This window comes from Centruroides vittatus, unplaced genomic scaffold (assembly GCF_030686945.1).
Source record: "Centruroides vittatus isolate TY-2023 unplaced genomic scaffold, ASM3068694v2 contig_911, whole genome shotgun sequence".
NCBI classification, from domain to species: Eukaryota; Metazoa; Arthropoda; class Arachnida; order Scorpiones; family Buthidae; genus Centruroides; species Centruroides vittatus.
The window spans coordinates 833,134-860,192 of NW_027122600.1; the positions used below are offsets into that span (position 1 = coordinate 833,134).

Below are 27,059 nucleotides of genomic sequence, written 5' to 3' on the forward strand. Positions count from 1 at the left end.
AACATATGTGGCAGAGTTTTGCTATAGAGTATTTCTGCATTCTATGATAAATTATTTTATTTTGTTTTACTGTCCAAAATTAACAAGTTATCTGTATGATAGGGGGAAAAAATCTTTTGTATATATTAAATAGGGACAACTTTATTTTGAATAATGGAAAACACTATCAAAAGACTTTGATGTGATGACTATTTTCTTCTTAAAGCAAACAAAAGCATGTTATGATAATAATTTAGTCATTTGAATTAAAAAGACATGGTATATTTCACAATATAAAAATACATAAGAAACTAAAACATCTTCAAACTTCTATCATGTCCACTCACCAGGAACAAACACTTTATAGAGACAATCTTTTACATAATTGTGCAGATGCATAGCCTCTAATAAAACAGTTAAAAAAACTTTTTAACTGTTTCAAGATGTTTTAGTTTCCTCTATATTTTTATATTATAATTTAGTAATGCTTTGAATTCTTATCCAAAAGCAGTTTTCCCAACTTTCTGGTTTGTTTAGTTGTATAAGTTACACAATGTGAGCAATCTGCCGAGGGGAATGCCTCCTGGGCAGATTTTCTATGGGAAACTGGCTCCTACTTAGGTGTTACAAACGTAAAGAAAACCCAGTAAACTCCATGTAGCCAGCATGTTAATGAGGCAGGAACCCAGACCCAACTAACAGTGTTTAGTGATTTTAGCCACTCGTCCACTGGTAGGACTCTCGACTTCTCAAAAATTTGTATTTATTCGTTTTACTTTACTACTTTACTGTTATATATATATATATATATGTTACTCTGAAAGACTGATATCTGGCAAATATCAGCATTCACATAGTCACTTGGTGTATGTACAAAATATTTGCTAAATATCATTATTTCTCACTTACACCAGCAATTGTCAAAATTCAGCATGAACTGATAGTAAATGTTGAATAAAAATATTTTTATTACATTAAGACAAAAATGCAACTTTTTAATGTATGATATATTCAAAATAGGAGAAAACTTATGTAACAGCACATGTAAATAAACTGTTGAACCTGAAACAAAAAATACATTCTAAATCAGAAAAGAAAATAATACCAATAATAAATTTACATGTAAATTATTTGATTAACGTTGTACAATCTTATTTATTGCAACAACTGAAACTGTTATAACACTTTGAATTGCACAAGAGTCCCTTGCTTTAACAACTGCATTTAGTCGTGGAACACTTCTTTTTGCAATTACAGCATGTATAGCCTTGTCCTCCACTTCTTGAATTAGTTACAGCTGCTTCTCTCAGTGACATTTCTTGAGAAGAAATCTCATCTATGGAAAGTAACTTTTCTTTACAAATTACAAACTGATTACGGGTATAAAGCTGCTTGAGGGTACCATTTTTGTTTGCTAATTTATAAAAGTAGTAGTCTTCTATTCCAATAACAACCGCCAACACATTTTGGGCATCTGTACAACCACTGTCAACATTAGGGACTTGTATTCATACATATCACCAATTTGAGCAGGGGGAAATTTTCGTTTTGAGGTTCATAACATTTTTGTTGCTTGTAGTAGATTCTCTTTTGCAGCCACTCTTTTTATAGAAATAAACTCATGTTGTTCAGTTGATATGAAGACATGGTAGGTTGCAGATCATCTTCAATATTTTTCTTTGGAATATGGTTTTTGGTATGGACACTGCTCAAATTCTCTTCAAAAGTATTAACAATTTCTAACTGTTCTTCAGTTTCAATATCTGTGATTTGCTCGGCAAGCAAAGATGACAATGCTATCTCTCTTTTTGGTTAATGCCAAACAGGGCTTCATAAGGACTTTGGCATATTCCTTCATTGTATGTTGTGTCCTTGGCAAATTGAACAAAAGGCAAACCATCTGATCATTTATTTGTATCATTATTGTTTATCCATGCAGTTGACTTGTTCTGTATATTCTGATTGGCTCTTTCAATTGAGTGTTGTGTTTGACTATGACGAGGCTTTCCACAAACTATCTTAACATCTTTTTACGTAGCACATAGTTCGGATATGACTCGATTACTGAATTTCTTACCATTATCTGAATGCAATAAAGCTGGGGCACCAAATGTTAAAGATATTTGAAGAAGGGGATATGACTTCTTCAGCTGTCTTAGTTTTTAAAGATCATAACTAGACAAACTTCGTTAAATGGTCTTGATATACCATTATGAACTTGTAATCGCTATCACTGTGTGACTGCAGATCTATCAGATCGTCTTCACATCTTCAGTTTAACTCAAAACTGACCATTGGTTTCACAACAATACCTTTTTTTTAGGTGCACTATGTTTCATTTGATATTGTTTACATAAATTTAAATACAACATTACAACTTTATATGTAATATTTTTGTATTTAACTTGCAATTCTTTAAGCATATGTGTTCTTCCTTTATGTCCTATTCTAATGTGAGTTTCGGATAGTATACTGAACAATTCGTTATTGGTAACATAATACTGTATATTCGTTTCTCCTGGTTTTAATGGCATAATTAAATTCTCTTCATGATTAATTTTTAAAATGTCAAAACATTAATCATCTGTAATTGAAGGGTGTACTGCACTTAGTTTTAGCATAAATTACTTCAGAAAGTATTTTAGAGTACTTTTCTTGAGAAAAATAAAAAGAATTGTCTTCTTGTTTACTTGCAATTAGTGCATGTAACTTTTCAATAAAAGATCAAGATTCACTGCAGTACCCATTCAATATAAATTAGGGTATCGGATAAAAAGTATAAATTAAGCAAATGCATGCACCAGCAAACCTTGCATGGTGCAATGCGACTGACAAACAGCAAAGTGTTTGAGAATATAACAAATAGATACCACGTGACCTCAATCGTGACAGATTTGGCAAGAGAGAAGATAGGATTTGGCAGTTTTGTGACTTCTTTCTGGCCATGTCTTCTCAGCTTGTTGTTTCAACCTCCACCAGAGCTTATCTGTGCTTGTCAACATATAGATGGTTCAAATGTATAATAATAATAGCCAAATATTTGGTCTTTCACCGATGTATTTGGTGTGTGTCGACATTCACCAGAGAATAATGACCGAAATCAGAGAAAGCCATTATAGTGGAAAAGTATGAAATTTTTTTATCTTTTTTCTTTTTTAAATTGCAATGTTTTGAGACCTCTCTGAACCCAAAAACATCAAAAAAAAGGAAAAGGAAAAAATTTCATGTAAGTATTAAGAAATGAAATTTGGCATGAGAACTTGTATAGAAAAGGCATTGATGCTACTAAATTTTAGTAGTTAATGGCAGGATTAGGGAGATATGACATATAACATTTCTATCTTAAGTGGAGTTGGACTTAATAAAATTTTACTGTTAACAGCATTTACAATTTCTTAAAACACTCATCTCTACCCTCAAATTAAGCCTTTTGTCTTTTTATAATAATTTAATAATAATATATAATATAGTATTCAATAAATCTCATAAACTTGTGTGGTGCCATCTGCTAATTAATTACTGTCTGAAGTAAAAATATGTATCTAGTAGATTTAGATTTTGTCCTAGGAAATTTTTCTATAAAAGCTCGGGTGACATCTGAAACAACATAACTTTTGGCAAATGGATTCCAACAAAAGAGCATATTGCAAACTTTCCTGGTGAAGTCAGGAAAATTATGGATTTTTTTCTCATTGTCTTCATTCATTACCTCAAGACAATATTGTTGTAATAAATTATCTTTCCAGTCTGATAGTTGCAACAGATTATTTATTTCATCAAACTCTACTAGTATCACAAGAAGAAATGTGGACTTAATGGACTTATACTATAAGTGGTCACATGCTTCTACAACAACAAAGTGACAATCACCTAGAGATTTTCAGATTAGAAAGCAGATATTATTACCTGTACTGTAGTACTGTTCCAAGGAGTAAAGGAATGTTGCATTATTGAGTTAATATACATGGATTGAATGTACTATTTAAGTGTTCCAAGAAGTTGTATCAAAATAGAGAGGATGTCGGTTTATTGAAAGTTGGATTAGAGGCTCAATTGCATATTCTAATAGTTAAAATATTCATTTTTTTTAAGTCTGATGCATCACATGTTAAGATTTAAGATTACTGTATATATGTATATGTATACAGTCGACTCCACACAAGTTGACACCCCAAGGGGAAGTGGAAATGTGTCAAGTTATCTGATGTGACAACTAAAGCAAAGTTGGCAAAAAAAACACAAAACTACAATTAATAAAATACAGTAGTATAGGCTTACAATACAGTGTCCTCCATTTACAATTACTCTGTAGATGAAAAACTGAAAAATTCGTTTAGTGTTGTTTGTTTTGAGCACTTAACTGTCTCGACTTTCTTTTTCAACGATCACGAACGCCTTGAAAACATCATCTTCACAATTGTCAATTGTTGGCAAGTAACATCTAAGGATTCTTAATGACTCTAGCGTGAGAAAATGCAAACTTGGATTCTGGTGTGACGTTGATGTAGATTGTATATTTTCTTTTTGTTTATCTGTTATTATTTTATACATAAAAGTACATAAAATGTTAAGGCATTTTTATTAATATATATATATATATATTAAATATATTAATTATATATTAATAAATAAATCGACTCCCCCTCCTGAAAAAAAATGAGTTCGCACCACACTTGTGGAGCGAATTAATTTTTTTCAGGAGGGGGTGACGACTTATCGGAGTGTGGGACAGCAAAAGTATGTTAACTTATCCAGTGGTGACGAGTTAAACGATGTCGAGTAAACCGGAGTTTTTTAACATTAATGCCTATGTAAGTCGGCCGGGACCACAGAAACTGACTACTTAACTGATGGTGTCGACTTATGTGGACTCGACTGTATATATGAGTCCTGCTAGTCCGAACACCACTAATTTGAATATCCGCCTAATCTGAACATGTTTCAGTTGGTGGAGAAGGAATTTTTTAGCTTGCAAAATATACATTTTTTTATATTTTCCAGTTGAATTTAAATGGTATTAATGGTACAAAAAGATTTAGAATTCCACAACAAAAAAAAAAAAAAAAAATTGTATTTTATTGTAGTACTGTATTTATACTGTATAAAACTAATAAATTAGTGTTTGACATGGCCTATTAAAACAGCAGATCTGTACTGTACTTACAAACAAAAACAGAAACAAGAGTCATTGACAGTGTTGGATCTATATAAACCAGACCTATTTTACTGCTTGCTTCTGCATTATTTCAATTATTCGGCTAACCCGAACAGGACTCGGTCCCAATTAGTTTGGACTAGTGGGACTCTACTGTATATATGTATTTATTACATACAGAGTGATATAATAAAATTTTCTTTGTATTTATAGGAATTCAACTTTGAACATTATATTTTATTTATTGAGTTAATGGAACAGATCTATAAGTGGTAAGTATTTGACTTCTAATATAAGAAACCTCAAAAACTAATTGAAAATTTCTGAAATTGATAATTTTGTTAAATGTTTTTAAAGAAAAAGTAATGATTTATTTAAAATTTTATGTGATTTACTCTAAACTTTCAAAGAATTATTAGTTTTTAAAGGATTCAAATACAGACATGTAGCTTAAATTTTAGTTAAATTAATACATACCTGAAATTCAAATTCTCAATTATAAATAAATCAGATGAAGGAAGCTTCATGAAAAAAATTGACTGGTCAGAGACATTAAATATAAATTATGGTTTTTAAGAATTAATTTAGTTTTAAGAGAGAGATTTTTATAGTCAAAGTTGATACAAAAATGTTTCAAATAAAATAAATTCTTTATATCCTTTCTCAGAAAATTTTCAGCATGAAGAATTTTAGTACTGCTGGAATGACTTCCATATTTGCATGATAATGATTTCATGTCTTCACATGTTGTGTGGGTACTTCTGATAGTCAGTATCTTTAATTGAACATAGATATCCTGTAACCTAAAATTTATTTACATTCTCATAACACTATTAACATGAAAGCCTTTTTATTACTATATACCTGTGATCAAAAAGTATTGGGAATGGTTCAATAAAATGCAACATTTGAATTTATTCATCAAAATTTATTTTATCTCCATCAAAGTAATCTCCTCCCACTGCAATGCATGTATGCCAACATTTTTTTAATCCTCAAAACATGCTTTAAAGTCATTTTTGTGAAACCCAAAATTTTGTTTTATAGCATCAATCAACTCAAAAAAGTGACCATGAAGTGGAAATTTTAGTTGAGGAAACAGGAAAAAGTCACATGATGGCATATCAAGTAAATACAGAACTTCTAGAACCATAATTGTTGAATTTTATTAATTTTATATAATAACATATTTATAAAACAAATTGTTTTCACCAGAAACTTGCCAGTGCTATCTTCCTCCTCCTCGTTTTCTAATACAGTGGAATTTCGGTATACGACCTTCATCCGTTCCTGATGTTTGGACTTATACCGAATAGGACGTATAACCAAACCAATCTTTCCCATAAGAAGTAATGTAAAAATGATTCAGCTGTTCTCATGTAAAAAAAAAAACCCTCTTGATATGGTATATTAATGGGGTTGTAAAATAATTTAAACACTGAGCACATTAATAAAAAAATAAATTTTATTAGATTTTTAAAGTTATTACAGTATATTGTATTATATTATTTAAATCATTTAATCAAATCAAAACAAACTCTCCTTAATACTAATAATCTGTTTAGAAATTGATTTAACCCCTTTTGCAACGTTAACAGATTTAATAATGTCTTTATTTTTTACGATTGTTGATATCGTCGTTCTCGGAATATGGTATGCAACAGTTAAATCTTGAACACGCATATTACCTTCATATTTCTCAACAATCTCTTTTTTCAGTTCCATTGTGATTCTAGTCATTTTTTTTAGTTTTCTGTTGCTTTTCATTTGCCTTTTTGCAATTCATGATTAATAAAAACAATAAAATTTTACTTACAAATTAAAATCAGAAGAAATTTAACAAAGTTATAAACCTTGGCACTGTGAACGTCTAGTCTGGTCTAGTACACCAGTAGTGCTACTTGTTCATAGATGGTGCATATAATTGAATTAAGTCGTATACTGAGCAAAATTTGTTTTGTCCAAACAGGATGTATTTCCAAATTGGACATATTCTAAAGCAGACGTATACCGAGGTTCCACTGTACCTGGATTCAAAGACAAACATCTGCCATAATGAAGGTTGTCTATCAGTTAATCTTGATCTGTAAGTTGTGTTATTTAATTTCAGAGCATTGATGATTTGGCCCCCATTGTGATTTTTCATGGCTCCCATTGTGATTTTTTTGTGGCTGCAGGCCACAAAAAAATCACAATGGGGGCCATCAGTTTGACACCCTGGGTTAAATCATTGCCTATTAGCCTCAAAACATAAGTGAAATTCTTAAAGCTTTTAGTATGCACTCTTTACCTGAAGATAAACAAAGCTCTGATTACAATTAAATACTAGTAAAACTTTTCTTAACTTTTAAGACATGCCATTTCTGATCACAATAAATGGATTTTATTGTATTTTAGCAATGTTGTTAGAAAGTGAGTGCTGAACAATGATGACATTATTTCTTTATATCTATATATGAATAATTCCACGATAATACAATTCTTTAATTATAAATTCTGCTTTTATGAGAAATACTTTCTTATGTAGGAGCTGCTTTGTTTTGGAGATTTGTGAACATTGTAATGTTAGTCCATGAATTGTCATTTTGTTACCATTAATTATTGCTCTTGACTGAGATTCTGTTAAGTCAGGAATAAGATCATTTTACATTTATTTAAAATTCTCCCATATGTATAGAAATGTGTGTGTATTATTTAAAGCTAATGTGTTGTAATAACAAGAAATTTGAGTTTGATTTGTTCCCTAATCAAAGAAATTCTTCAGAATCATTTCTAACCTTAGACATGATCTAATAATGAAACTTAAATAATGACAAATGAGATAATTGAAGTTAATTGGCCATTTTTTCAGTAATATATTCAGTTATGTGTGTGTTAATCAAAGACAAAAAAGACAATCAACATTCTTGAATCAACAATTGATAGACAAAAAATCAGCCAAGACAAGGAACACAACATATTAACATATACATTAGCCAGTATTTTTCTTCATTTGACTACATATTGCAGTAATCTTGGCACCAATCTCCATTAAGGAGGAGGATTATTCACATATTTCAAATTTTTCTGCAGATGTACTGTACATGCTGACTCTAGGATAAGAATTGATTACCTTAACAACAATGTCAAAACATCTTGAGTGGATAACTGTATATATAATTCTTACCATACATCTAACAAAACTCTTCTACCTTAAAAGTTTCTGATAATTGTAACAAGTAACCAGGACCATGTTCAGTAATGCAGAATTCTTGCTAAGTCTAGTTATGCTGCAAAGTTGAACTCTTTTCTAACTACTGCTTGATTCCTCCCACCACTAGAATTCTAGCTAGTTCAGTCAGCTTCTTTTATCTATGCTAACTTCTACTAGTGATGTCATAGTTTTTGTCTCATGATACAATTTGCAAGATGACTGCTCATGTTAGACTAAACATATTTTATTATAACAATTACAATGTTATTCTCTCATTCAAATCATTAACTCATTCTAAAATGAATTCAAAATGTAAAATTATCATACATCGGTATAAGATTTCAAATACATTTTAACGGAAAATACCGATCCATTTCTTTTATTACAATTAATAATTGCTTCGTTAATTTCATCAGAATCTGACGCAGCTTCCATTTGAATAATTGTATTTGTTTTTTCATCCTTTTCGACCAGTTCATTTGCGACAATTGTTACAATTGTAATTTTAACTTCGTCCACCATTTGCCCAGTTGTCTAACTAAGAATGTTCTGAGCATCACTGAATGATTATTCTTAGCTCCACCAAGCCACTTAGAATTCTAACTTAGGTGTTCTGCATTACTGAACACGGCCCAGTTCATCATCTTGGTGAAACTTTTGTCACCAATGACTATGGTTTCATAAAAATCATATTCAGTACATATGAGAATTAAGATTCAAAAACAAATACTTGACACTGAACTTAAAATATCATTCTAAAAACTTAATTCTTAAATGCTTTCTTTCCTGATTTACTACATATTTGGTTTCTTATTGATTTTTTTAATAAAATTTATACATAACTAATGTTAAAGTGAATTTAAATGAAACTAAGTGTAAACATCTATTCCAACAAAAAATATATTAAGAATTCTTACCTCAAAACCGATACACTTATTATTAAAATGTTAAAAAAGAGAATACTATTAAATTAGTTATTTATATTATTGTATTTATTAAATATCACTAATATATATTTATTTTCAGCTTAAATGAAAACTGTCCATCACAAAAATTAGATGGAAATAAATTAAAAGTTCTCACTGAACATCTTAAGAACTTTATGGATGTGGATGAGAAAATGAATGAGAAACAGCCTCCAATATTGTTGAAAAGGCCAATGTCTCTAAATATGAACAAAGAAGAATCTATGAATGAAACAACTGTTTAGCTTCCCTGTTCACTTTACAAATTGTCATCCGTATTAATCAAAAAGGATTGGTTTCCATTTGAAAATTGTAAGGAAACAATTTTCAACCAGTTGCCTTTAAATTCTGAGCCTCTTCTCTTTCCCAGGTGAATGGTTTCAAAAGGATATATATTAAATTGAAGATCAAAGCTATATTTTTTTAAATAAGTTGTAATGTAGTTGTAAACTTTTGCAATCAAGATAAAAAAACAAAAAATACAGTAAATTTCTTTCACTTTTATATCACTTTTCTAAAATTTTGTTTCCATTTTCCTTATAAAATTTGATATTTTAAATCTATTTTGTCATATGAAAATATTTAGGTTCAATGCTTATTTGTGAATATTCTGTATATATCGGAACAAAAGAATTTATTTATTAAGTATTGATGACAATAAATATTGGAAACTAAAAGACAGTTTTGTCTCATTTAAATAAAGCATTTATCTCCGTAAAGACAATGCCTGAGAACAATGCGAATTAAAATTTGTGTACAGAATTTTAAGAAAATTAATTTTATTACAAAATAGAAGTACAAAATAACAATTTCCATATCAGTATCCAAAATACTAAGTTAGGCAGTTTGGTTTAGTATTAAGGATATTCATGGTTAAGTAATTTTAAAACTTGTGTAAAAATATAAAATGCCATGTTCATCTTTTGAACATGATTTTGCTTCAATTTTCATTTTTAAATTCATGCACTGTATAAAAAAAAAATAAAATTTGAGAATGAATTTAACAAAAACCAAAATAAGCATTATTCTTCTTCACTGTCATGAAGGCTGAACTGTAGCGGTTCTGTTTTCTCTAGGCCAACATAACCTTCATTTTTTTTACAAAACAGATTGGAATGGTAGAGAAATACATAAACAAATGCAGAGACTATCATGATACTTAAAAATACAAATACAACAGTCACAGCAACGTACCACTTGCCAATAACACTGAGCCGATCAGACAATACCTTGGGTAAACAATATCGATCATCTGTTAGAACAGAATCTCCATGGCACGATAAACACTGATAATCATTGGGACCAAAACAAGAAAAGCAGGTGTAGTGACAAACAACACACAATGCCCTGTCTTGATCTATAGTTATATTTGTATATCCAGTGGGACAAACAGTAACACACTGCTCATGTAAAATAAACTCCTCTTTCTTACAATCTGAAAAATAATGAAGTTTTATATGAATATTTTATATTTAGTAATGTTAAAGTTGTTCTTAAACAACTGTATAAATTTGTTACTTTAAGCACAAATGATTAATTGATGTTAGCAGATAGAAACGTTTTTTTTTTTTTATGTATTACAGTGGAACTTGGTTAACTCGAAACAGTCAGAGGAAAATAATTCAGACTTATAGCTAAGGAGGTGTGGCTAAGAATACAAAGATTTTGAGCATCAGTTTATCAATGGCCCATAATAAACCAACCATACAATATTTCTGTGGGTTTAATTATGTAGAATCATTGTCAACGAACCTCTTGGAATTGTCCAGAAACTCAAATGGTTAAATAAGCAACAGAGAAATGCTTTCCTGAACGAACCATTCACTCCTAAGTGCTTAGTAAAGATTTTTTTAAATTGTGTTATTTTGTGCCTAGAATCTACCTATTTTTTTTATTTTTTATCACAAACACACCACTCTTTAAGATTATTATACTTTTAACCTATGCAGCAAAATTTTAAAAGTTTTAAATAAATTTTTAGAACTGGACTACAACCATTTATCAAAAGTCCATTTATTTAATATGTCAGTTAGGAACAAAATAAAATTTGATTATTCAATAGACGAACATCAAATTTTAATTAAAAAAAAAAATAGTGTGTTTTATGAAAATACTGTAATAAAACCCTGTTAGAGTTGTTTACCAGTTCGATTTAATGCACAAATCCCCGGCTGGACAATTGGCAAAAGAAAACAACTTCGAGTTAACCAGGTTCCACCGTATTACAGTATGTTACTATAGACCAAATACAATCATCTCAATGTTAAATTATATGGAAGGCAAGTGTTAAAATGATTATTCTGTACTAAATGGATTACATTTTGACACAGTGGCCAACAGCATTTGCACTTTTGATAAACTACATAAATTTTCACACTAATAATTTGAAAACAAATTTAGTAGTCAATTCTAGAAACACTGACTGTCAGGCTAGGATTAATGTTTACAAAATGTAAACATATCAACTTTTAAGTGTTTGAAAATTAAAATCTTGGAAATCTAATAAATACATAATTTTTACAGGATGTATTAACTTAGATCTTGGTTTGTATAAATAATTGAATTATTATTGGCTAAACATTTAAAAACTAATTACCATCTCAATTTTATTACATTAAATCAATTTTTTTTTTATATTTAAAAAAAAGTTCTATAGAAATTTGTTGAAGTTTTGTTTATATATTTTATTTTTCATAAATTACAAGTTTTTACAGAAATTTTATGAACAAATTTTTTAAAAACCCTCATATAATGTGGTTGTTATTTATAACACAGAGTTTACGTGGAACCTATCACATTACATATAAAAAGTGGGCTTACGTTCCAAAATTTTTTACGTGCGAATTTTTCGTGGCAAAGTAAAGATTTTGCCATATAGGGAGAATATGCAAACTATTGTAAATGAAAGACAATTTCATACAAACTCTTGTATCATACGATATGTTGCAGTACTTGTTCTATTGAAATTATAAGAGGGTTAACCTTACATCAGATTACATCGGTTTAATGTTTTTAATTATTTAGGCATATTTTAAATAACTTGAGGTGAATCATAACCAGGATAGGATACTATTTTCAACAAAGTGATAGTTGTAAGATTATCACTATTCTCAAGTTAGCATATTTCATTACGGAAGTTCATAAACAACTTTTTTGGAGGGGAGAAGTCTTGCATTTTTCAAAATTTGTAATAAACTAGGTAACACAACAACTATAAATTTTGTTGGATGTAGTTTGAAGCCTATTGTGGATTGTACATTAAATACACAATATTGTGTAGCAATATTGTGGATTTAATTAGGGCACTGGCTCCATTCCGGGAAACCGGAGAACGATTCCCAGAATTTTTCGTGGGTCTCTTCTTCGAATATGTCGGGTCTCGTCCCTTGTGCAGCTGCTCCCATTTTGGGTACGGGAGAAAAAAAGCCCTCTTAGTGCTCACAGGGTGCAAGGAGTAAAACTATAACGCTACTTACTTAAACTGTCTTAAAAATGACATTCATTTCTGGATGAATACAGAATAGATTAAATTTACTTTCCATACTCTCTTTAGAGGGTGAAAAAGTTTTTAAGCAGGACCCACATAGGTTTCTATTTAATTTGTGAATTCGAACAGATCAGAAGTTAATACTTTCTGACGTTTAGATTTTGTCTATCGATAATTCTTAAGCAGGTCCTGGAAACACGACATTTTAGTCGGATAGAGGGAGTAAGCGGTATTACAAAGAGAATTTGTGCTTAACCGATTTTCTTGCAGTGTAGGTGCACGATCCACATTAACTTAATAAGACAATATTTAGTCAAATACAGTATGTAATGTATTTTATTAAATTATTATAACTTGGTTTTTAACCTTAACTATCCTTCCCCTATGTGGTCCAAAACCCCTTTAAACGTAGTTTACGGACGAACCCGTTGCAAAAATATAACAGTGTCGACCAGCTAATGAAAAGAGTCGTCATTTCAAAACTTGATACTTTATTTATAAATATAAAATTAAAAATCTACAATTTAGTGTAAATAGCCTGAGCATTTTGAGTTCTCTTATTTGTATAAAAAAAAATAATTTCAAATTATATATACAATATAGCTTTTACAATATTTAAATATTAATTTTCCATATTAAAATTTAACATACATAAAACTAGTTTTAAGTGATGCCGAAGAATTTTGTTACAACACATTACATATCGTGAAATATTTTGAGAGAGATCTAACACGTTTGGGTTGCTAATTTCTACACTAATGTTACAAAATTCTAGGATTCTTTTGAGAGAGGAACATTTTCCCTAATGCCAAAATGATTACGAAAAACAGTCTGGTTTGAACACAAAACTAGACACTCAAAATGGGATTATTCAAAATACAAAAGGTTAACCGAGCATCTGTTATCGTAAGATTGGATAGCTGAAAATTTTTAGTACGGGGGAAGTAATCCTTATGCATCCCAACATCTTAAAAGAATCTTGCTAGGCGTACGATGCTCTGTTTTACCGTATATGCTGTAAAATTCAGATGGATAAATTGTGCAATGCTTTTTTACATTAGATAGATTTGCACTCAGTACACATACCTCCCATTTTCTTGTTATTCTGTACATATCATTGGTAATTGACGGCAGAGAGTACTGGTAGATTTCTCGAATAACCGAAGAGTAATAATGAATTGAATTGTTGATAAATTTTTCTAGGTATATAGTACTTTGTGAAAATCTTACAATACAGCGTTGTACAATTATAGTGTTTACACTGTAAATAATTTTATAGTGTACTCTGACATAGGAATCTAATAATTACATTAATTTGTTTAAAAATGGGTGGTAAGTTGTTTAATAACAAATTGCTTACTAAAAATTTTTCTGTTATAATTTTGTATTATGTTTCACGAAATCAAGAGACAAGGGTATCAGTTTCTTGTACGTCAAGTCCATCCATCTGCGCAATCGTGTTTAGTCTCGTCTATCGGGGCAGCGTGGTAGGACTAAACTCTTGTAGGAATGTCAAAAAGTCAGCAGATAAGAAAATGCATCAGGAGCAGCAAGCGAGCAAACAAACAGTGCGAAACTTCAAAACATCTCTGCAAAAATGTTTTACCCAGACCAAATGCCAAGCCTCAATGTAAAAATGACTTGTTTAACAAAAAAAGAAAAAATTTCATGATCTGATTTGCTGGAATGAAAGCTACGACGAAATTCTAGGCACAAAGTCATACAACCCGACCATGATACCTCTATTGTTTCTGGACATATTGTTTGAATGTCTTACCAAGAAAAGATATATTTCCCAGATTTCCTTACTCCCTCGATGTTCCTTAAAACGAAACGGAAGCGCATCCCACTCTGCGAGTGACAAACCACAGCAACTGAAGTCTTTAAAGAGGTCAGTAATCGCAAGGAGGAGTTTACTTTAATAGTAGTACAGTATAAGAAAGCCCGTATCAAAAGTTTTGTTCATTTTTTTTTTACTCTAACACTAATGCATGAAGAACAGATGCATAAGTTATCTGCTAGAAAACTTAATACTGGCGTTACAATGCATTTTTTCGACATGTTTTTATAGTTAAAATGCCAAATTTTACATTATAAATATTGCATTTGTAAAATAACTGTGTAGATAAGTATATATTCTAAGAATTAGTACATGTTCTACCAAATACAAAATTTAAATGGAATTTTTTTAGAGTTTGAGCTATGCTGAACTCCTGATTGTCAAAATATTAGAATTACCGGAAGCGACATTTGGCTTTTCTTTCCTCCCTCGACCGTCAATTCTAAGGGACAAAAGCGAGACAGTTGTTAGTTCAGTTCCAGATTATTATTTTACAGTGTGCAAAGTCGGTGCTTTGCAGTACGAAACTTTGGGCTCACACTTGCATTGTGTTATAACAGAGTTGAGCATACATATATCTATTCAGAGGTTTTAAACAAAAATAATTATATATAATTATTTTTGTTTAAAACCTCTGAATATTTTATTATACTTTGGAGGGCTATTTTGGATTATCTGCATCTTAAGTGCACTAATTAGCATGGATAATCTAAAGTTTGGCATATATTCTTTAAATATCACTAATTGAGCATAAACTGATATTGATTTTATGAGTATGTGGATATGCCGTATAAAATTTTTTTGTTTGTTTACACGCAAGTACAAAAATATGAGTAAGATTTAAGGCTGCTCTTGTATGGGCCACTCTGTAGCACCACAGAGTGGAATTCCTTGGTCAAATCTGTTCATCTTGTTGAAATTCTTATATTTTGAAGATGTGCTTTCGCATGGATATTAGTGGCATTTATCTGTGGATGGTAGAGAGATTCAAGCCAGTGAGTGACATGGAGCTTTCCATACGACCAACTTGAGGTCACGAGCGTCCCTGACAAAGCTTCTGGTCGCCCATTATATAATTTGACTTATGTGGTGTTGCTTAGTAGCATGTACACACGTACGACTGAGTGGACAGTCTGAAAGCGGTCTAAAACTTTCGTTTCTATTAGGATTCGCCGATAAGGCAATAACTGATATAGTGTGCAAAATGGGACATTCAATCTTGCCACAGCGAGATAATTAAGAACAAAGATTAAATCTCGAAAAACGCAGACCTAAGCAATAGCTTTCTAATAGTGGCACTGCCAACTTGGCAATATTTTTTTCTCTCGTAGCACCCCATTCTTTTATCAACATAGAGTTATCAAGCTTTTCATAGTACAAATAAACATTATGGCACAGCTTAGCATCACCACAACTTAGGCTGTCAAAAGATGTACAATTGGATCGTTTATAGTTAATCAAATTACCGAATGGGCCAATAACCACTCTAAAACCAAAAATTTATAAATCTATTTTTGTATCTTAATTTGCAGAGAGATATAAGGACGTTTTTAATTGCAAACAACAACTAAACTACCGGTCAATACAATTACATTGTGGCAGACGGTAGCCAAATATATTAAATGTTGTATTGTAGATATCTTTTTTAACTATAATTACTTAATATATTCCACAAAACTAATTAATTACAATATTTTAGAAAATTAATAGGACGATCAGAAAAAAGTTACACAATTTATCACATGTATATATAATTGCAAACCTATGCATATTTTATGATAGAGTATAATGTTTGCCAAGCACAGTCTAGTCACTCGCAACATGCATTAGTTTAAAACGGCGAGATAATTGGAGAAGTGCAAGAAAGGATAAAAGCTTTTTGTGCTTGGAAAGCACAGTGGGAATCCGGCAGATAACTGAAGCATATAAGATGAGGAAATGTGCCGCAAAACTCTTGCATTTTAGAATAAAGCAGAAAATATGAGTATCGGTGCAAAAATGAAGATGCATCTTTGTTTTCAAGGTTAAAATATTACCATCTATCGGGTCTTGCAATATGCATCCCGTTACAGACATACGACAAGAGCGCAAGCCTCGAGCATTAAGAACAACAACGTGACGTCTCTGAATATCCCTCGATGTTATTTGCAAGATAGACGAGTTTATGTTGCATCGCGATTGACTGGCTCCGTCAATTTACTCAGAAGTGTAAGTGTGAAGATATGAAATGGAAAGCAAGGTTCTCCCGAGAACGAAAGTTTAAATTGCTCCCTCGGCTCACAAAGTATTACCACGGTCGTCTGTGACATATCGGAAGTGTTAGCGCTCAAATTCATGAAATATGGCCATACAATTAATGCACCACTCTGCTCTAAAGAAAACAGACATCACAAGAAACGTGTTTTGAGCAATGATGTTATTTGTGATGATGCTCGGCACCTGTCACAAAGACCCAAAACCTTACGCAGTAGGAAATTAGCGGCACCCAGTGACTTACCCGCATCTTAGCTTAGAGAAATTATCCCATTGTTTTAGCTGCTATAACACGAAACATGTACAAGTTTACAATTCTGGAGGTCTCCCATCTTATTCAGAGCCAGAATCTTACCGTAAACAGCGATGGGCAATATTCTAATAAGCCATCTTAATAATTCATTAGCAAAAAATGTATGATGCATATGTTACTGTGAATGATCAATATCTGGCAAATGTCAGCATTCACACAGTCATTTCGTATATGTACAAAATATTTGCTAAGTGTCATTATTTCTCACTTACACTGATGGTGAATGTTGAATAAAAATATTTTTGCATTTTTGTCTTAATGTAATAAATTTTTAATGTGTCAAAATAGGAGAAAGCTTAAGTAACAGCACATGTAAATAAACTGTTGAACCTAAAACGAACAGTATCTAAATCAGGGTGGCCAACAGGTTTTGCCCCTGGGCCGAATTGGAAAGAAAATTTTTTCACGGGCCAAATGAAATATTAAAATTAAAACATGTTAAATACAAATACGCTGACCTGGGCGGCAGGTCAGGTTTGTTTGCGCATGCATCGGAAACTTCTGTTCAATGTCATTTTACAATGTGAAGAAACGTACAAGCAAAGAAAAAGTGGTTGACAGGCAGGCGGCACTGTGCGTCACACGTCAGCATAAAGTGACATGGCGGAATGGTAGATGAGTTTCAGTGAGTGTGGGGTCTTTCGTTCTTCAAATAGTGTAAATTTATAACAGACAAATACAAAACTTGTAGATCTCTACAATGGAATTTTTTTAAAAAAGGAAGAAGTATTGCGAATCATCCAGTCAACCAATTATTGGAAGTTAAGTAGCTAATATTGGAAAATTAATCGCGGGCCGCATAAACCCATTATGCGAGCCGGATCAGGCCCGTGGGCCGTATGTTGGCCACCTGTTCTAAATCATTAAAGAAAATAATACAATAATAAACTTACACATAAATTATGTGATTATCGTTATACAATCTTATTTATTGCAACAATTTAAACTGTTATGGCACTTTGAATTGCACAAGTGTCCCTTGATTTTACAAGTGCATTTATTTGTGGAACACTTCTTTTTGCAATGACAGCGTGTATAGCCTTGCCCTCCACTTTTCGAATTAGCTGCAGCTGCTTCTCTCAGCAATATTTCTTGAGAAGAAATCTCATCTATGGAAAGTAATTTTTCTTTACAAAATGAACTGATTACGGGTATAAAGCTGACAAACCGATCCCCACCTCACGAGATCAAAAGAACAAAAACACCATCCAGTGACAAAGTGAGTGGTTTCCACCAAACTGTTACCGGGAAGAGAGGTACGACCTTGTCCTACCTCTGGTTACCCAAAGGATTTGGTGACAGACTGTCGACATAGACTTCTTGGGTGTCGTTTCGAACTCCACCAAAGCTTATCTGTGCTTGTCGACATACACCAGCAATTGTGAATGTATAATAATATAACCAAATATTTGGTCTTTCACAGACGTATTTTGTATGTATCGACATTCTCTAATTTCGATCTTTCGCAGTAACACACACAAAAAAATTACTTTAATCTGAAACAGTTTTTCTCACAGCCACACCAAGCTACATGATTCAAGACTATTGTAGCATATTTTATTTGTGACAAATTTTATAGACAAACTGACGGGATAAGCATGGGGTCAAAGATGGAGCCAAAACTTGTGGAAATAGTTACAACCGATATAGATGAAATAAGTAACAATAAAAAGGTATAAAATTAGTTATGAGATACACTGATGATTACTTAATAATTTTTGATAGCAATCTGATAAAAGAAATAAATATTTTTATCATCATAAATGACATCAATGAAGACATACAATTTGATATAGAAATTGAAAAAACAAAAAGTTAAATGATTTAAATACAGTACTCCCCTATAACATGGTAGATAAGTTCCGTGTTATAGGGGGGGGTCTACTGTATAACTATATTTAGTTATACAGGCTATACTGTAAACTAGGTTTACTTTTTTAACATATAAAAAACCATGTAATGTAGATAAAACAATTAATTACAGTTCATAGAGCTCAGAAAATATAAAAAAGAACACTTACATTATGGAATTAAAAAATAGAGAAATTGAATTAAAATTAATTAAATGGCACAAATACTTAAAGAACAGATATAACACTAGATATAAACGTGACAGAAATTATTATACCTTTCCTTACATCCAAAACATATTTGAAAAATGCAATAATAATCTCAAAGTTAATTTGGCCCCATCTTTGACTAACAAAATATCTCAAAAACATACGTAAAAGAATCAATAATCAACATAACATGACCCAAAAAAATGATCTTATGAACGAAGCAACTGTATATAAAATTGAATTCAATTGTAATAGCCCTAGAATTTATGTAGGTGAAACTGGCCGAGCATTGGAACTGGCACAAAGCAGCAATTCACCACAGTTTAAATGTTCAATGAGTAATAATTATTTTATTTCTAATTTATACTACAAACTGAAAAAGATAGCTATAAAAGAAAATTTAAAGAACATTATAGAGATTTTAACATACCCTAGTGATAAACTGATTAACTTAGATAGAGTTAGATAGCCTAGTAAATAGGATTTAACAATTTGGAGGGCTTATCACACCAAGGTCGACAAAAAAGGACCAGATGTTTTACAAAAAAGTTAGTCTTTAATAATCACCTTATGCATTTCAGGTACAAGACCCCTCATCAACTTAAAAACACATAGTACAAACATAATTATATCACATTTATACAGTACTCCAACCATGCGAGCAAACAGATTTGTAGTCGCCATCACCTTTGCAGCCTGTGTACGAAAGCTACAATTACAGTAAGTTAAATTGGGTGTAATAAATATAAAGTAAGATTTATTATTTATTGTTTTTGATGATTATATGGAGTATTTTTGTGTTTTTGATATCTATTATAAATGTAATGGTTGTTTTTTTAACCCATTTCTAAAATTTTTTTAAGGTTTTATAATTGTATTTATACGGAAAACATTGAATGTGTTACGAAGTTTCAAATTGTGCTTTTTCTCTTTCTTGTACATGTAAATAAATATACAAATCATATTGTAAAAATCTTTATTGATAATTACAACAATATAAGGTCACAATAACCCAAAATTCATATGATGTATAATCTGTTTAAAAATATGCTACAATAAAGTCTTGAATCATGTAGCTTGGTGTGGCTGTGAGAAAAATCAACCATTTCGGATTAAAGTGATTTTTCGTATACATCAGTATTAGCACCCATACTATGTATAAAAAATGTATGGATTTTAGAAAATAGGTTAAATAACAATTTCATTAATGAAAATTAAGACTGTACAAACAAAGTTTGAGTCCTTTTTGCCTATTTTATCCTTTTTATTCCAGTCCAGGAACCACAAAAACAGCCGGCGACTTGAAGTAAAACTTCTAAAACTAACAGACAATCAATCAAAAATGATCTCGACGTTGACCCTTTTTTGTAGGCTATGACGTCGACAAACAATAAAAATCTCGTAATATTCTTCACGACATTTTTTAAAGAGTTTTTAATGTTTGTAGACGTGGTAGCCTACAAAAAAGGGTTGACGTCGAGATCATTTTTAATTGTGTTCAAGTTTTTTGATTGTGTTCGTCCGTTATTTTTAGAAGTTTTACTTCAAGTTACTGGCTGTTTTTGTGGTTCTTGGACTGGAATAAAAATGATAAAATAGGCAAAAAGGACTCAAACTTTGTTTGTATAGTCTTAATTTTCATTAATGAAATTAGTCAATATAATCCTGGGCTTCTATGTACAATTGTGTAGCTTAAATAACAATTGACAATGAATCTTTAAGTTGTTTCCAAGACACATTATACTGTGCAATTGTAAATTCAGCAGGGAAACAGGAGCAGCTCCGGGAAAAAAAGTAACAATGTCACAGGCAGACTGCACGTCGAAAGTTACATCACTATGGCTGAGCCACATGGGCGTGGTCCACTGCAGAGGGACTTTACAATCGCACCGTACGCGATCTACCTAGATCGAACAACATGGATATAAATAACGTCATTGATACAATCGACGAGAGTGTAATATTGAACAAAAACAACGAAAGTGAAATGCTAAAAGCTAGTAAACTTCAATAAATAATCTCTAATATGTACACTCAATTTTTAGATTTAAACACCTTTCGGTTTCTCCATGTACCAACACAGAGAAATAGCCACCATTTTAATGCACTTTTTATTAATTTACTCTGCTTTTTAGTCTGCGTTTAGGTAAAATCTCGTAACGCAATTTCCACTCAATTTCAAATTTTCGATCTAGTTGAAAGTTTGCATACACAGGCACGACGACAATCGGTGTGTGCATGTACAATTTTGTTCACCTCATTTGAAGCTTAATAACACCCATCTCTTTTTCCAAAGATTTCTGAAATTTTGCATGGAGGTATGTATGTTAGAGGGATGGATCGGTGCTATTTAATTTTGATGGTTATAGATAGAGAGACAGGAAATAGAGGGGATGTCACGTTATATCTCAAATTGGATCCAACTACATGAAGATTTTACTTGTTATTAGCATTTACAATTTTTTTTATAAAACTCGTTTCTATCCTCAAAATTAAGCTTTTTGCCATTTTATAATAATTAATACACAAAAAATGTTTTAAAATACAATCTCATAACAGATGGCAAAACACATACACAATATTAAGTTTCTGTAAGTTAAATTTTTAAAAAAATCCGGCCCGTTGTATATTTACAGGACCAATACTGAAATTAAATTAAAGACTTATTTGCTGCCATACTTGTGGGAACTACGAGTATATGCATGGAAAGAAGAATCAGCAAACTGGAACTGTTGCAATGAATTCCAGGAATTGAAAATTACAGCTTGAATTCGAGCAAGTAAACCAATGAAGAGTGCTAAAATTTTGGTTTTGGTGAGAAAATGCAAAGAATTTTCACTTAGAACGCATGCACTTGGCATAAAAAGAAGTGTAACTATTTTTTCCGATCGATCCTTGTGCTTAAATATTTATAAGCATAAACTGCTTGCAAAGAATTTAATGCTTAGGTATAATTTTGCTATTTTAAATGCAGTATATAATAATGTTCTTAAAAATATTTGTATATTACACATACATTAAAAAAATAAATAAATTTACAAGTTAACAGTTTAAAATTTATCTATGTCGGCTAATAATAAATTCTTGCCGAGCGCGAAGTTTCGTATGGGCTGCACCGATCCGATGTACCGAGTACGGCAATAATTTACAGGTGACGAATACCAAGAACGATCCTAAATGCTTCCGTGCGACATCGAATCTGATATGTATGTATGTTCTCGATAGATTTTGGAATGCTTGAAAAACGTTTCTTGAAAACATTGTAGTAATCGGTTAGAACTAAAGTATTTGTTGGTTAGTACATGCCCTCCACCAATACGAAGATTGCAAACAAAAACAAACCTAAACACCGATTTGAAGAATCTAGCTTGGTGCACCTGCTAGCATTTTTCCTATTGCCTCTGGTGGTATCTCTGTTGTCATCTGAAATTGATTAGAATAAGTTATAAATTTGATAAATTTCTTAACTGAAAGAAAGAATAAGAAAATGGACAGGAAAGCAAAAATATGCCATTAGAAAATTTTTAGATTTATTATAAACGAACAAATTTCGATAGCGTTACCGTTATTAGATGGCAAAGCCGTGGTGAGACCTGCCGAATTTCCTGAATGTCTAGAAGTCGACCTGCCCACTTGGTTTGTTGAGGGGTGACGTGCTTTGTCTGGATTTGTGGTAGTTCCGTATAATATTAACGACCAATCCTTAAGAATAACTTCAGCTGAAATGGATGATACTTAAAGTTATTTCTGAATTACTTTACAGATCAAATCCTTCAACTGAAAACGTATTTCAGATCAGTTCTTTAATTCAGTGGTTGTCAACTTTCACAATTTCACATTTTTGACAGCATCTACCAATACTAATATCGCACTAAAGATGCCATTATATGCAAAAATGGGATGTAAAATGAAAATTATTTCAAACAATTAGTATTTTTAGAGATTGTCTGGAAATTTTGTTGTATACATATTAAGTTCATGGCACATCAGTTGAGAACCACTGCTCTAGCTAGTTCACTTTTGTAAAAACAAACAAACAATCTTAGTATGTTTATAATGAATTATTTTTCTACTAAAAGTAAAAATTTATATTATATTCTTTGAATTATAAATATTTTAATTATTACTAACAATACAGAATAATTTATAAAACAAATTAAATTTTCTATGTTAGTATTAACCTTAACACTGACATTATTGAATTCTACAATTTAAATCTGCTTGATATAAAATATAGTCAATGTGGGATGTGTGGCGCGTATCTTGCTGCCTCGGTCTTTTAATTTGATTTTATTAGTAATAAACTTAGCATAAAATGTAAGACAAGTACTTCATTACATGTGTGAGTTGTGAAAGAGTTAAAGTAAACTTATTTTGTCCGTTGTAATGGTCTTCAATGTCATAATATTGATTTAACAAGAATTTATTGCCGTTTCATCTAAATTAAAAGATTAATTGATGACTTAACTGCAAAGAAGAATTCTTTCTAACATGGGTAATCTTAAAAATGAGTTTAAAAAAACTACTTTTGACTAAACCATTGCTATTAAACAAAGCTGGACATATAATAATTATGTAAAACCTGATATTTTATTTGCGTAAGTTTTTAAATACAACACATTAGTTTATAAAGTATTAAAATAATTACTTAAAACATTCTTATTATGAAATGTAAAATTAGTTCCAAACAAATTTTCACAGCAATCAAAGCCACGTTTGGATTATTATGCTTTTTTTTTTACCTAAACCATCTTTAATGAGAATCAATAAAACAAATTTAAGTCAGAAATTATATCCTGGAGACAGAATTTTATGTAGAATATTCTTACAAATGGATTCTAAGCAATTTACATTTAAAGCAAGAGAGTAGGAATTATGTTTTAAGCAAGCAGTAATGATGATAAAATCATCTAGGAAGATTTATACCTGTAGTTCTAAATTATTAAGTTCTGATTTGGTTTATTCTGACTAAATCTCTCTCCAAATTAAAAACAAGAAGGGAATTTTCAAAATTTAATAAATTTTTTTTTTATATTCAATATCAATTAAATACAAAATAGTTATCTGGAAAGAAACGTTAATAATTTTAACCCAAGACATAAAAATTAAACGTATTTCGTGATCAAATGGTTGAAGTATTTTATACACAAACAAGAATAAATTGGTACAAAATATCCAACAACAACCAGCTTAAGAAAATGCAAAGAATTAAACATTAAGCTTGTTTAATAAAATTAAAATTTGATGTACACATTGAGTTATGTTGTTATCTGTATGTATTTTTAAAAAAGCAAACATTTTAACACGCAAATAAAGATCCACATATATTCATCGATTCATCTAATTCTTCAAAAATAATTTCAATATTAAAAAAGTTTTTGGAGATTGGAAATATTTATTTAAATTATTCAAATTTTTGCACTTTGTGAAATTTTTATCGAGTTCCGAATTTCTTGGTTTGATTCAGATTTATTGAGAATATTCTTAGCATGTTTGCGATGTTGCATTTATTTCTTTCACATCAGTGGTGCCACTATGCTCCACCATCACAGTAAAATTAACTGTTCTTGGCTCCATTTCTATATTAGGAGTATCTTTGATATATTAACATAAAATACTTCTAACATTGTTTACCATATTTTGAGCACAGGTACATTTTTATGATAAAAATTGTGTACCAAATGCACTTATGCAGTATTATACTATCTACGTAATTAATTTTTACAAAAATTTCTTTAAAAATAAAATAATACAAACATCAACAACCAAATTAATTTTCCTGCCATAATTTTTGGCCAAAATGTGGAGATCTGATTAGTTAATTTTATTAAAACACTGCTTTCACATAGAGCCTGAAAAATCTGGCTTATAAATAATTTTTAATTTGTTATAAATAATGAAAATATTACTTTTAGTATAAGTCACAAATGATTCATAAAAATAGACCTGTTATAATTGAACTCAAATATTGGGTTGTTCGGAAAGTAATTTCGTTTTTTTATTACTAGAGGAATTAGATGTATTTTTAACCAGCCAATTTTATTTTATACCACATTTTCATTATATACTTCGACAGCTGACATTTTAAGGCTTATTTGTAAAAAATTTTGTTTGATTCTATATAATTGTTTTTTTTCAGTGACCCATCAAATATGGAAAATTGAAAGCATTATTTTTGGCATATTTTGCTTTTTTATAACTAAAAAATCAAAATGCTGTTCAAACAAGAAAAAAAAATTGTGGTACATGTTTGGAGATGTGTTGAGAGACAGAGTGCCAAAACTGGTTTACAAAATTGCATTCTGGCAATTTTAATATGGAAGATACACCACATTCTGGATGGCCATTTGAAGCCAATGAAAACAAAATAAAAGTACCGATTGAAGCAATCTGCCGTATAACAACACGTGAAATCACTAAGAGATTAAATCTGTTAAATTGAACCATTTATTATTACTTAAAACAAATTGGTTTCATTTCAAAGCTCGATATATGGGTTCCACATGTTATTAAAGAGAGATGGGATGGTGGGATTTTGAAGAAATTTTTTTTGAGCTTTTACCAGACAATTTAACAATTGATTCCAAAGTGTACTGCCATCAAGTAAACAAATTGAGTAATATCATCAAACAGAAAAGGCCAGAATTGATCAACAAACAAAGTATAGTGTTTTACCATGATAATGCCAAATTTCACACAAGTTTGGTAACTCGTCAGAAACTGTTATAGCTTAGATGGGATGTGTTATCACACCAACCATATTTGCCAGATCGGGCACACACAGATTACTACTTGTTCTGGTCTATACAATTTTTTTTTTAACTAAGACATTTACTTGAAATGACAATGTCAAAAATCACTTGAATCAGTTTTTTGTAAAAAACGATCAAAATTTTTATGAATGAAATCATGCTACTACCAGAAACAATGACAACAGGTATTTGACCAAAATGGTCAATATATAATTCAATAAAATATTTATTTATTATAAGAATATTGCATTTATTTTTCTATGGAAATAACGAAATTACTTTCCAAACAATCCAATATTTGTGCTCTAAAACAAATCTTTCTGCACAGCATCTGACAAATAACATATGTTTTAGGGAGGGGAAAAAAAATACCTAAAAAGTTCTTTACATAGAGAATGTGTCAAGCCTTAAACTATTTGAATTTAGAAATTTTCAAAGACTAGTCAGACAGACAGACAAATAGTCTCATCAAATAGTTGGGACTGATGAGTGAAGTACTAAAGTTTATTTTTAAATAAAATTCTAAAATGTAAGAAATGTAAGTTAACTTACGACCTGAACGACCATCATTATGAATTTCTAACTTCCATACTCCGTTTGGGTTTTCGCCCCAATTATGTACAGTCATGAAAGGCCAGTGACGAAAGCCCGTCTTGAAATTGTCATTGGGGCGTTTGTCGAGAAGTCTGGATCTGAAAACAGACATTAAAAAAATATATCCTGTATTTTATATAATGGATTGATATGTACTAAAGACTTTCCAAATATCTATATAATATATTTAATAAATTTTTAATATAGACAATATCAAGGGATTTATTTCAATATATAAAATATATTCTGTCAATAATATGAAAAAATTTCAACTTCAAGCAGAAAAGTCAGTAGAATATTTTATGCACAGATTGTGAAATTTAAGCAAATTTACCAAGTTCTGATAGTGTATATCAGGGGTTCTCAAAGTGGGCGATATTGCCCCCTTGTGGGCAGTGAGTAAATCTAGGGGGCACTGGAGGCAGGGTACTGAACGGTGACCAAAGGCAAAAGTTGGGGTCACTGATG

General features: G+C 30.9%; 2 protein-coding genes across 4 annotated transcripts in view; one reads left to right on the forward strand and one right to left on the reverse strand.

Annotated features, from left to right (window-relative positions):
- LOC136984238 (protein C1orf43 homolog) overlaps nt 1-10,061 on the forward strand; it is a 36,539-nt gene extending 26,478 nt beyond the window's left edge. For both annotated transcript variants that reach the window (XM_067281142.1, XM_067281143.1), the window contains 2 exons: nt 5,348-5,406; nt 9,354-10,061. In XM_067281142.1, coding sequence (XP_067137243.1) covers nt 5,348-5,406; nt 9,354-9,537 — 243 coding nt within the window. In that variant the 3' untranslated portion in view covers nt 9,538-10,061. The remainder of the gene's footprint in view (nt 1-5,347; nt 5,407-9,353) is intronic.
- Nucleotides 10,062-10,132: 71 nt separating this feature from the next.
- The window catches only part of LOC136984233 (furin-like protease 1), a 48,990-nt gene continuing 32,063 nt past the window's right edge, over nt 10,133-27,059 (reverse strand). Inside the window, exons 13-16 of one of the 2 annotated variants that reach the window (XM_067281135.1) lie at nt 26,550-26,689; nt 22,809-22,964; nt 22,588-22,668; nt 10,133-10,727 (exon numbers count right to left, since the gene is read on the reverse strand). In XM_067281135.1, coding sequence (XP_067137236.1) covers nt 10,315-10,727; nt 22,588-22,668; nt 22,809-22,964; nt 26,550-26,689 — 790 coding nt within the window. In that variant the 3' untranslated portion in view covers nt 10,133-10,314. Of the gene's footprint in view, nt 10,728-20,815; nt 21,150-22,587; nt 22,669-22,808; nt 22,965-26,549; nt 26,690-27,059 lie in introns of those variants that run through there. The other variant, XM_067281136.1, reaches the window with a different exon arrangement.